A 13,917-nucleotide genomic window follows, 5' to 3' on the forward strand; every position below is an offset into this window, starting at 1 on the left:
TTATAAAATTGGCTTTTAATTCAAGAAATATAAAGATTACAACGAATGACATATGTAAGTTGCTTGTACTTTATTACTGTTTACAGTCAGGTTTCAGTTGCACTTTTAATCAGAAAATAATTATTTTCACACAAAATATGTAAATTTTATTTTATATTATTAATGTGAATCACAAAAAACAACTTCATTTATTAAAACAAATAGAGAAAAGTGAAGTGTGGCCCTAATTCAAGTATTTCATACATGAGAATTTGGTATGACAAGCTGCTATATCTTAGCCCTCTTCATAACACATTTATAAGTACATGAACTCAAGTGTCAAATTTTACTTAAAGAAAATAACCAGTTGATTTTGAAAATAGTCTGCATATATGATTTAACTGAATGAAAAAGGTATACTGTTAGAAAATTAAACAACATAAACAGATAGAAGAAAATAATTTATTAGCAAATGGGAGATTGAATCGCAAGATGAATAACTATAATTATTCGGGTTTATCTTATTTGGTTCTGGAAATTTAATCTATATTATAAAAGTAAGTATTATGATTAAGTTTAATCTAAATGTTAATTCCAACAAATTAGCATTTAGATTGAATAGTTTTTGCAACTTTTCCAAAACTGGCAGCAGTTTAAAATTATTAATCCACTGATCAATGCATTGATGCCAATCATAACAATAAAAAACAAAAATTCCTAGAACAATAGTTTCAAGTTTCATTTAATTATGTTCTAATTACTGAAAGAATTTTTTTAAATTTTATCCAGCCAAAATAAAATCAAATTAAATTATAATTTGTTATATACTTTAAAATGACTGACCTTCTTCAGCGTTTTGAAGCCATTCTACAAATCGCTTCATTTGATCCAAAAACACACTTTTTCCTTTAGAAGAATGTGCAGCTTTATACCACTTCAAAATCACGTCTTCACTTAATACGTCAGCTGAAAAATTGCGCAAATAGTTTAGATGATAATTAATTGACAAAATTTTAGTTTTACAACATGTATCACTATAATCGAGGAATTTGGAGGAAAAACAGCACATCCCACATTAGGAAGATTTTGAGATAAAGGACAGTGTATTTCAATTCACCAATGCTCTAATATTCAACATTTTATCAATGCAGATGTGCAACTGAACCATAAGTTTCTTAGAAGATGAATCAATCTTGGACAAATCTAAACTTGTCAATAAATCATTTTTTGTAATTATGCAGGATATGCCATTTCTCCACTAAGCCCCTCAATTATAAAAACTTATTAATAAAAGTATTTCATTTTGAATTAGAATATATATAAAAATATTTCAATATTTAATTTAAATCATAGTTTTGAAGATTATTTTTGTGACGTAAATAGGTTATTTTATTATTTTCTTTGTCGTTATATCAATACACACTTTTCCCCCATGTTTTATCACATTTTTAAAGTTGAACTTATCATCTATTATGTGTAATAAACATCGGGGAAAAACCTGTACAAAATATCTCAACAATAATTCTTAATTAAGTTGCAAGTGCTATAATTTGAAAGTGCAAAAATACTGTATAACATTCTACAATCTTTCTCTGCATTTGATTTTCTGCTTCTTTCAAAATGGCATAGAAAAAAAAAAAGCTTTTTGCCCAAGTGTGTAAAACTTTTACACATTAAATAACACATTTCAAAAAACTTTTACTGTAAACCATTTTGCAAATGAAGGAATTTTGAAGTGGACTATATATTGCATTCTCTGATGTTTCGAGCGTGGATTACCACTGCAGAAAATAAAGTGGTTTTGGTAGAAAAGTAAAAAAATTTTAACAAAAGCCATGTTTAAAGAAATGAAGAGGGCTTTTTGAAGGGAGCAACAAGGTTTCAATTTGATCTATAGTCCCGAAACTGAAAATTTCAACAGCTGGTTTCACGAGGCTTTGAAAACAAAAACACACATTAAAAGCAGCAGGCAATTCTGGACAGAATGGACATGCAAAGATCACTGGAAAATACAAAAGGTTATTGCAAAAGTTTACTTCATTTTGGATGTCAAATCTTACTTTGTTCTCTCACACTTGACAATCAATGATAATAGTGGATTTTATACCAGTGATACTCTTCTACCTCTACATCTGTCAATTTGAAGTTTTCAAAGAAAAAGATGTTTGAGGGCAAAGTTTTGGTTTGAACTACAATGGGACCAAAAGGATTGAGTCAAATCCTAATCAGAAAAAGCAAGTTTGCCCAGTAATACTTAAACAAATATATACAATGTTGCCCAATTCGCTACGTTCAAAGGAACTATTGAGTAGAGTGTATTCTGGTTAGATCAGGCAATTCCCCACTATGCCAAAACTGTACTGGATTACCTGCCACAAGAAAACTTCGCCTTTATCATAAAAGAAAGATTATCCTGCATACGTGCCAGGAATTAAGCCAAGCAGAAATTTTCAGGCAATTTTCAAGACAGCTGTTTACGAAAAGGGGCTAAATGCAAAAAAAACATCAAATTGGCTGATCGATCACATAAAGTACAACTTGAAAAATTTGAACCAAAGTCTTGTATAGAAATTTGCATTGCACTCCCAAATTGAATTGACTACATGTGACAATGGAAACTTGTAGAATTACAAAAATAAAATACAATATACAGCCTTTCAACACCTACCAAATGACTATTTAGTTCATAGAGTTTTCTTTTTCCCAAAGTAAAAACTAAATTACACAAACTTGTTCAGATTTTTTCCTAACACCCATTATTATTATTACATAATACAATAATAGTTTCATAATATTATATAATACAATATTTGTTTTCGTAAGATTCTTTATTTAATAAATATATTAATAATTCCCTCTCAAACTTCTGATAAAGAGTGTCTTAAAACACTACTGCAACATTACAAATAAATATTTCAATCAAAAGCATTACAATCTGTTTGTTATTCTTTGAACTATTTTCAATTCCGATCTTATATTAATCAACATTAGAAAACATCACTACATCATCTTCCACAACAATCAGTAGAGATGCAGGCTAGTAATGACAAAAGTCACAAAGTTCTGAAGGTATGGCAGAAGGACCTCTTAAGGTAAGTTTATCTGAATTTGTAAAAACAAATGAAACATTAAATTTATAATCAAAACCTAATGTTTAAAACCACTCATACAACACAGTTGTCTGCTTAGCTAAATTAAGATAAGAATTCTTATTCACTTACACATACTATTACACTTAATGCCCACAGTTTCTTAATATCAGTCAGTAGCATCAATTTTGATTTAAAAAAAAAAGTATTTGGACTACATTGTCTAAAAATTAATTAATTCAAAAACTTAAATTGTTAAATGTAACTATCCACAAGTTTTAGGAAGCTTGATTAATTATTCTGAAAAGAAATAAGTTCTAACATTTTCACATAAAAAAAGATTCTGATCAGTAGCAATAATTGAAAAAATAAATGAGAGCACATTTAATAATTCAAGTATTCAAATTAGATTTGTGTTATTTTACTATTAATTATCATGCCAAATATAAGCCAAGCCATCTGTAGTTATATTCAGAAAACAGAAAAACAAAAACATTGCAAAGGAAACGGCATCATAAGCAAGATAAATTCAAGATGGAAATGAAATTATAGTCAGTGACAATATATTACTAGAATAGTTCAGGGGTGGCAAACCTATGACACACAAGTCCAAAGTGGCATTTCAGAGAAATCATTTGGCATGTAATGTATCATATGATTTCGGTTTATCACCCAATCATTGCTTTTTCAATCAGTTTCTTTACATTTGTTCTAATTAAAGCATATTCATTTTATTTACTTAAACATACTTATTCAGAGTCTAGAACTTTGACACTCAAACATTTTTAAAAATAAGTACACTTACTATATGGCAATGCAGACTCAAAAAGTTTACCATCCATAGTCTAGGTCAATTCAAATGCAAAGTTTCTGTGTCTGAGATGGCAGACTTTTACAGAAGTGATGCCACATATCCTAAAAATCTTTGAAGGACTATATTTCTTCATGTGAAAACAACAGCATTAAAATACAATAGTTCTGCACATCAATCTATAATAAATAGTACATTATTCACAATACAAAATTTCTGCTACACTTGTATCAAAGATGAGACAAAGTCTTTTGAAATAGATGCAAACTGTTGTTGATTTTTACTTGGCCGATGACAAATGATGATGACTACACTAAAACACTAATTATGGAAACAAAACATTAGTTGCAGATTGTAGAATATTCTAACAGCAAGTAACATTAATACAGAATTTTATTTACTTAACATCACATCATCAAGTGTGAACAGATTCTAGCCACATTATTTTACATTATAAATAATCACAACCTTGAAAAATACAAGACAGAAAATTAAGATATATATATATATATATATATGTTACTGGCAAAACCCAATTTTACACCAAACTAGTTTAGAATTATTATTATTATATAAATATATTAATAGTTAAAATAAAATTAAAAGGCAATCAATTAGATGAACAATATTTATTCATAGTCTACTTAATAATAAAAAACAGAGTTGATGTTACCCTAGATATTGAAGGTGGTGGCTCATCTCCGATTTCAGCAATCAGAAGACAGGGAACAGTGGGGATGTACGTTCTAACCTAACCTAACCTATTCTAATAAATTACCATAATTATTAGAATAGGTTAGGTTAAGTTAGAACATGCGTCCCCACTGTTCCCTGTCTTCTGATCGCTGGAATTGGAAACGAGCCGCCATCTTCGATACCTAGGGTAAAATTAACCAAAAACAGTGTTGATTAGAAGTGACACAACACTTGTACAAAACTATAAAATATAAATAAGCTAATCAGTACTTATCAATTTGTATTCTTTATTAAGCCACAAACTTTTAAAAGTAATTAACTTTTGAAAATATTTTCAAAAATTCAAACGAAATAATAAAAATAACTTTTAAAATCAAACTAAAATTAAAAATGAACTTAAATTAACCCTTAATATACTTGAATAATAATTCTAAACTAGTTTGGCCTGACACGCTTGGCGTAAAATCGGGTTTTGCTGGTAACATATATATATATATATATACATACCAATGATTGTTTTAAAAAATGTGAAAAGTGGAAAAGCCAAATTATTGCAGAAGTTGGATGAACCACAATTTAATTTCGTTTTTTTACTACTAGAAAATTATTATTTTTAAATTAATTTCTCACATATTAATATGTTGCAACTGTTTCAGTGTGCAAAGAACACAATGTCAATCTATGAAACAAATAGTTGCACTAGTTTGTGTACAACTGCATTATCTTATATGATTGCACTGTTTCACATAATAGCCACAATCAAATTTATTAACTTAAATTATTCTATGTATGCCTGACACCTTTCTATAACATTTCATTCTCTTATCTTCAATATCTTACAGCTAGCTATAAATGTATCTTGGTTTCCCTTATCAGTAAGGGTATCCAATGATGGTTTTTTTTTCTGTGCATTTATACTCTATAAAGAAGTATAAAAGCACACTGTAAAATCTCAAATACTTATTCTACCTCAAAATATAGCCAAATTCACATTGGATAATTTTTGTTTCTTATTAAGAATTAGACAATATTTTCCAGATATAATTTTTTTAAGATACTTATTTGTTCCCATTTAAATGTTTGATACCATACCTAGTTCTCATTTTACAGCTGTTAGAAAAAGCCTTTTCATAAGTTTCTCTATGATATAGTTGAGAAACACTCGATAATATACTGTAGTAAAGTGTTTTTGTAGTTAGATTGGTTTGAAGTAACTGCAGAAAGCTTGCAGTCAACTAAAAAGGAGGCAGGATTAGCTTACTAGACAACTTTATGCAATGATGTCATTTCTGCAAAAAGAAACTTGCAGTTCAGTCTTTGATGTCAAAGTTTTTTTCTTTTCTTTTTTAGTCCAAACTTGTTTGCATTTGAAAGATGCAACAGGATCTAGTGAAAATTGCAGTATAAAATGGTCACAAGGTTTGTTTTTAATCCTCACCACTATCAAACTGTGATCTCTCTGAGCACTTTCACAATAAACACAAATACACTATATTCACACACTACCAAAAGAAAGATGACTAGCTCCTTTTATATATATATTTTTATTGTATTATGTATGTATTTCCTCCAATTGTTACTAGCCAATTATCTAAAGTCTAGCAGTTTGTGTGCTCTTTCCAGGAATGATTTGCAAAAGGCACAAACTCTAATGAATACCAGAAACTAATTCTAAAATGTTTTAGTCCTTCCTTTACAAGTCTATAAGAAAAATATCAACAATGATGAAAACATAAAATGACATGAATTTTTAACCTTACACCGAATGTTACAATATATTTAACTAAGATCACATTTGTCTAAGTACTTTAATTATTGCCTATGGTAGCATTATGACACAAGTGAATGCAAAAACAAATGATACAAGTACAAAATGATGCAAGTTAGGATATTATTGTAATTATCAAGGAATTAATTAACATTAATTTTCCTATTAACCGAAGTTGATAAGTTTAAGATTTAGTTATTTAAAAACAAATTGATACTAATTTAAATTATTTTTCATAACGGATTAAAAAAAATATATTACAAATAAAATATATAATACTGTTGGATCATGAAGGTGTGAAGGAGAACAAAAGGCAAAGATACTTTTTTTTTTTTACTTTAGTATTTCTTCTACATGCATGTAGTATGTCATATTTGTAATATATATTTTTAACTGTATTATTTCCAGATAAATTTTTAATATTTTTTCCACATTGAAGCAGATGAGAGTCTCAATAAAAGTCAACTCTGCCAAAGCCCTTGTCAGACTATTCTTGGATCCTGAAGGTGTGAAGAACAAAAGATACTTATTTTTTAACTTAGTGTTTCTTCTACATGTGTCATAATCAAAAAATATATATTAAAAATACTTGTCAAAAACTGAAGTAAGACTTATTAGTATAAACCAGTTTTGTTAAGCGTTTTTAATATGAAGTATATATTTTTTTAAATTCTCATATCCATCAGTAAACAAATAATGATTATTTTAGCATTTATAAAATGTAAGTTTATGTATTTATTAATTATCTTTACACAGTCTTACACGCTTATTTTTCTAATTTGTTTTTCCAAGTTTTGTACAATAAATAATTTTAGTTGTTAAACAGTTATTAGAGCAACATCTTTTCCACTAAATTACTTCATGTAATTTCTATTATTTTTGAGAAAACGACAATTTTTCCTTTCCTTTTTCTATTTACTTGTTTATATCTTTTACTATTTTACAAATTTAATATTGCTTTTTACCTTCTAAAAATTAAATACTTTCTCTTAGAATATAAAACATTTCAACAAATCTGCATTTTCAAATCCAGTCCTAAATATTTTAAATATTTAGCTGTTCAGTTAACAATTAAATATTTAGAATATTTAATATATTAAATCAAAGAATTAATCGACAATATCAATAATTTTCCATTATCTTCAATTAAGTTGCTTAATTAGTAACTAATTAATCAGCAGACACTTATTTTAACTAATAATGACAAATTAACTCTTAGTAAACTGATAAATGAGTTAAAATAATAGCAAAAGAAAACAAAGAAAGAAAAAAAAAAACACTATTTTGTAATTTAAACATGAAAATCATAATAAAGGAATTCAAAAATTAACAGTAATTCCTATTTTACTAAATTATTAAACAAAGATCATTCACAACAAATGATTATAAAGATGTTAATCAATAGCACGTACAAATAAAATGCCAATAATATTAACATATGCAGTCTAATGAAAATAATAATAAATATAAATCCATATGAGCAGAACTTTAACAGAGTCAAAATATGTGACAGAAGAGAATAATATATTTCAATTACAAATCATAATTTTATATTGATTATATTTATCTAAATAATCACTTGTTTGTATATTTTGACTAAATAAATCATTCATGATTTGTCTACTGTTTGACATAAAAGTTATTACTAATTTATCAAAGCCATGCATAAGTATAATAAATAAAATATTTACATACTCTACATAGACTCAATTTTCTTACTAATATAATGACGAATATTTAAGATGTAATTTTTAAATCGTAATTATTTTTTAAATAATTACATCATTATTATTCTAATGCAAGAGTGAACTAAATTTTGTTTCTATAAGGTTTATCCATTAAAAGCATATTTAGTCTTAAAACTTAATTGCCAAATCTTTTAATTAGAAGACTAAAGATGTAGTAAAATATTAATATTTTGTTGAATTAGTATTAATACATAAGTAGTTTAACCAATTCATTAATTTAAATTAACAGAAATTTCAATACTACATTTTATAATTTTATTTATTCCATTATGTTAATTAATTGCAGGAATCACTTTTAAACACTGCTGTATGATTCTTTTTTCAGATAATTGCAATTTCCTCTAATACTAAAAACAGTTTGATTTATAAATTTAAATATGCACCAATTTATGAACAAAGTTTTAATATTGAAATTTTCAACACAAAATAATACATGTATCATAACATCATTCATTATAAAAACAGATTTTAGCTTCATTCATTATTTTTAAAATAATTACAAATTTAAGTTTTCATCAAATATAAAATTACTCTTACTTTTATAGAGGAGGACAACTATTTTCTGGAATACTTTCATAAAGTTCATGTTATCATAGCAAAATTCTTGAACCTTCACAAGAAGGGCTAATTCTGCTTTGGCATTTTGTGTAAATGCAGAAAGCAGAGAAGTATATTGACGAAGATGCTTCAGTGCCTGTTCGGCAACCAATTCTTCCTTTTTATTCCATTCAACAATAGCCATCAATGAAGTCCATAACTAAGAATGAAAATGTTTGATTCAAATTTGAAATCTGATTTCAGAGAAATAAAAGTTTAATTTCTTCTAGACATAACTGAATCTAATTAAAAAAAAACAAAAAAAGTCCTACCAAGACAGCAACGTCAGGTTCGGGAAGAGAATATTTAATCATATATTCCTTCACAATAGGAATGATTTCCTTCACACTAGCTTTCTCTTTCAGTCGTGTGAAAACTTGTTGCTGCAATTCTTTTTTTACAAAGGAATTTTCTTGTGCTTTCTATATTAAAAAAAAATCTTGGTAATTAATCGTTTTCAATATAATCTTCGGTTATTCAAAACCATACCTGATATTCTAAGAGCTGGGTTAAACCATGCAATTTAAAAGTCGCAATTAAATTCTCTTGACTGCGTTTGCTTACCGGAAAGAATTCCTGTAATATAATCATCACATTATTATTCAAAAACATAAATATAACATTGATACTTATTACATTGTGTACTGTTTGATAAGATAGTAACAAGAATCCCACTCTTTTGCAAAATGAAATTTCAGGACTTTTCGAGAGTAGCAATTAAAACTGCTGGGTTATGTGAGAAAATACACAGCCATATCCCAATATCCAAATTCCCATTATAATAAATGACATTCTTTAGTACCTATCAAAGGAATTAGCTAAAAATTTCTGTGTGTGGGTCATCCATATGACTGATGGTTTGAGCAGACCTAGCATACGTTGGCAGGCTAACATAAAAATAAAATAGCCCACGGCAACTAGCAACACATTGTTATGCTAGGAGAAAACCTATCAGTAATGTAGCTCTTCACATGTCATATTTAAACTAGTGGTAATTTATACACGGCAATGATCAATAAAAATAAAAATAATAATAATAATAAACGGCTGAACAAGAACAAATATTGAATTTTATTCTTTACTTCCTGGCTGTTCATACAGCTTAGTATTTGAGTCTGTTTTCTGTTTCATCCAGTGGTCTATTTTACTGCTTGTGACATTCTTTTTTTTTTTTTACACTGTTTACATTTAAACTTAAATTGAGTAGCAGAGGTGGCTAGCAAATAGTGAGGGGCAAAAGAACATTAATGTGGAAAATGCCACCTCTTGTGCCTGATGTCAAAGAATCCAAATCAAATAACTTAAGTATTATGAATTTCTTTAAAGTGCATTTGTAAAAAATTTGAAATTTGCACTTGTAAAAATGAGAAGTGATTCCATTTCCCATCATCTATTTTTATTTGTTTTGGTGGCATGTTTGTGTTATCCTGCAGTTGTACAGTTAATAGTTTTTATCACAAAATTTCAGTGCAATCTCATGGGTTTATTCTTAACAGTTCATTATTGTAGGTTCATTTATTTATTTACATAGTACTGCTTTTATACAGTGATATTTTAATATAAATATACTATAAATATATTAAAGAAAATACAATTCATATACAATTCCTAATAGGGATATTAAACTTATTTGTTGAGTTTTTGCTTAAAAACATATCATTTTACTGACTCAAACTGCATTGCCAGGTTAAGGTCGATTTACACACAACAGTGACCGTTTGGTGCATAAAGATCGATAAATATCATACATAGACTAACAGAGTTTCATCTACGACACGTGATCTGTATTCTTTCAATCATACAAGTGTTGTACATGAAACTCTGATTGGCTATGTGTGATATTTATCGATGCTTACTGCACTGTGCCGGCACGTCACTGTTGTGTGTAAATCGACCCTTATTGAGGATTTCAGACTTGACTCTCGGCCAAATTCTTGATATGGTAGAAATGGAGAAGCTCCACTTTTAAATAACACAAAACAAAAGTAAATTGGTCAATCAAAGCAAATACATATTGTGAGTGCAGTATTATTATTATTTTGCAAATGGAAGATTCCTTTTTTAGGAAACTGAAAGCAATTATTTGACAATTGCTAACTTTTTACAATCAAACATAGAATCAATTATGCCCAGTGAAAAATTAACTAAAAATAAAAATCATATCTTGTTAAAATGGATATTGGGCAAGTTTAGACTATTTCGATGAATTCTGCAACCCATTCTTCAATGCAAATGTTTTAAGTTTTGTTGCTCTGATTGATTCTTCATAAAAACATACCATTGCTAATAAAAGCTTTGTAAACTTTTCTAGGATACAAAATTTCTGAGAGTGAAGTGACAGTAGTCAAAATACTTTGAGTCAAGCACTTACTGTACATAAATAATTTTTTTGCGTCTACTTTGTTGCAATGTTCACTCCATAACCACTTGAACAAGCATTCCATTCAACTTATTTTACTGACCATACAACTAATTCATCTGCTAGATGATATAGCAAAATAATAAATAAGCTAGAAATAGAAATAAATTTTAAAACTGTCTTCTTAATTACAGAAAAGTACAGAGAAAACAGAAAAATTTCCATTTCTAAAGCATAGTGTGTCTAGAAAATAGAATTAAAAATATTTAACTTCTCTGCTGTTATATGCAAAAATGGAAAATGGAAATGGAACATGGCAGACACAATAAGAACACATAAAACAAAGATTGCTTACAAAAAAAAATAAACACAATACTACACTAGAAATTTTTAATATATATATTGATATTTCACTTAATTTGAATTTCCGCTTTTTGCAAAAGGTCATTCTAGATTGTTGGAAAAAGAAATTAACACACAGAACAGTATTTTTCTTGGTTTTCTGTTTCTGTTTTTAAAGGAGCCTATGATAATTCACTAATTTCCTGGAGAAGTCAATGAAATGTAATCTAAATTGTCACACACTAAATATACTTCTTAATCAAGGGACAAAAATGTGTTTTTTGAAATTCCCAAATTTTTCTGGGATTCCAGGATTCATGGAAACCCTGTGGTAAACTAACAAAAAGTTACCTCTAAAGTAAAAAGCTTTTAATAAATTAAAATCATTCATTATTTTTGAAAATTAAACAAAAAAAAAAAAAAAGAAAATTGTAAATATTTAATTTAAACTTTAAAAATTTTACTTTAAATTCTCTAATTAAGAGAAATAATAAACATTCTTTCATTCCTAAACTAAATATATTGTATGCAATATTAACTTTCAATATTAATTCTTTAAATAGAGGTAATATTTGATTTTTCTGATTAATTAAATAAAAAAAATTTTTTAATTCATTGAACTATAACCGATCTAGTTAATTTAAATCTGATTAATTTAAAACTACTTTAAAATTATTCCCTTTGAAATGTCTAAAAATTCAGATAATTCAAACTCTATTATAATTGGCTATATTTTTATCATGTCTATAAGACATGCAAAAGTTTATATTCAGCTTAAAAAGTTGAAGTTAATTAAGAGAGTGAAAAAGAAAGTAAAAATGTGGTATGATCAAATAATGCATAATATGGCCACAAACACTAGAAACATGCAAAAAAATTGTTTAACTTTCAAAAATGAATATTCAAATTTTTGCATAATTTGAACTTTTCTTGAGTCCACATTAATTTTAACTTAAAGAATTTTATTAATAAACCAGGGATGCACAACCTTTTCTGAAGAAGAGCCAAATTAGGATTAAGTTTACTGACAAAGGAGCTGGACCATTTTACAACCCTCTTTGTTGACACAAGGAGTCTAATTACTTTAGCAGCAGGCAGCATTGATAATCAGGGAAAGTTTATGACTTGAGCAGTTTGAAATAATTATTAAATCCAAAACTTTCTAGTTCAATAGGCTTCCTTTTAGTGATATGACTATTGCAGCTATTAATTTTCTTGGGCCAATGTAATAATTAAAAACTTTTTTATTGTTAAGTCTATGGAGGCACTTTGTTGTAAATAATTGGTTGTTATAGCTTTTGTACATTCCTTTTTGAACTCTCATTGGTATTTTCTAGTTTGAATGACATTAGGTTGACGAATAAGCATCTTTTCAGAAAAGATTGATTCAAATTCAACCATACCAATCAGAATCTAGAATGTAAACAAATGCTAAAAAATAGTTATTTTCCTGGTTTTTCAGTGCTATTTTCACTTATTTTTATGTTATTTGACGCTATTTAGACAAATAAGCAAGTTTTCCAAGCATAAAATTGAAATTTCCCACCAAAATAGAACTTCCTGTACACCTCAGGGAAAGTCATAGAACAGTCCAGTGCTAATGACTGTGAAAAGGAAAAGTTCTATACTTAGAAACTTGGAAAGAAGGAATTTGACCCCAGCTGCAGGTTGTGCATCCCTGAATAAACTAACACATAAATTGTAAGTGTCTATTTTGTCTATAATGTCAGTGAAAAACAGCACACAGTCAACAAGAGTGGTTCCCTATTAATTAAAAACTATTGACATATTGCAGATGATATGTTTCAAGACTTACATACAGTGTCAATTACATTTTCCTCACATAAATAAAATCTACTGAATATCATCATAGAATGTGCCAATGTACTATTTATTTTAAATATTATATATATAAACTAAACACATTGGCCAGGAACAACATTAATAATTTCTTCTATTTTTGTAAATATTAATGTCGTCGTGACCAATGTGTTAGTTAATATGTTTTTATTTCACTGTGCGATCACCCTGGAATGTTTTTAAATGTTTTTTTGCATATTAAGGTAGCTGAGTAGCCTCCAAATAAAAAGTCGACTTCATTGGGGGAAAAAAAAAAACAGTTTTGTTCCTGAGGTGTGTAAAAGGACACAATAAAGACATTTATAATTTATTCTATTTGAAGTGCATTAAATCATATTTCAGAATTTTACACATATTTTCCTAGCTAATTATGAAAATGACGTTACTTCAGTATAAATCAAGAATTATAGTACGTTTTACCTTGCAGAATTCTAAAATCTTAAAAAAAAAAGTAGTACTTTATAAACAAAGAATGGTATAATTTTATTCCAATTATAACTATAAAAAGCATTTTAAATTGATTATCAATAACAAAAACTTACCAACAAACGAGTATCTAGCCCTGCTTTACGTAAAGCTCCCCATAATGAAGTGCTATCTTTATCTACAAGCCATGCTTGAAAGACATCCATAATAAATTCTAAGGCAATTCCTAAAAATATTGTATC

The 13,917-nt window shown here is 27.6% G+C and overlaps 1 protein-coding gene across 3 annotated transcripts in view; it reads right to left on the minus strand.

Moving 5' to 3' along the window:
• kra (basic leucine zipper and W2 domain-containing protein kra) overlaps window positions 1-13,917 on the minus strand; it is a 62,772-nt gene that overhangs the window by 4,447 nt on the left and 44,408 nt on the right. For all 3 annotated transcript variants that reach the window (XM_067284754.1, XM_067284756.1, XM_067284755.1), the window contains exons 7-11: window positions 13,792-13,901; window positions 9,178-9,264; window positions 8,961-9,110; window positions 8,629-8,848; window positions 823-945 (exon numbers count right to left, since the gene is read on the minus strand). In XM_067284754.1, the coding sequence (XP_067140855.1) occupies window positions 823-945; window positions 8,629-8,848; window positions 8,961-9,110; window positions 9,178-9,264; window positions 13,792-13,901 (690 nt within the window). The remainder of the gene's footprint in view (window positions 1-822; window positions 946-8,628; window positions 8,849-8,960; window positions 9,111-9,177; window positions 9,265-13,791; window positions 13,902-13,917) is intronic.

Source organism: Centruroides vittatus, unplaced genomic scaffold (genome assembly GCF_030686945.1).
Source record: "Centruroides vittatus isolate TY-2023 unplaced genomic scaffold, ASM3068694v2 scaffold_1444, whole genome shotgun sequence".
NCBI classification, from domain to species: Eukaryota; Metazoa; Arthropoda; class Arachnida; order Scorpiones; family Buthidae; genus Centruroides; species Centruroides vittatus.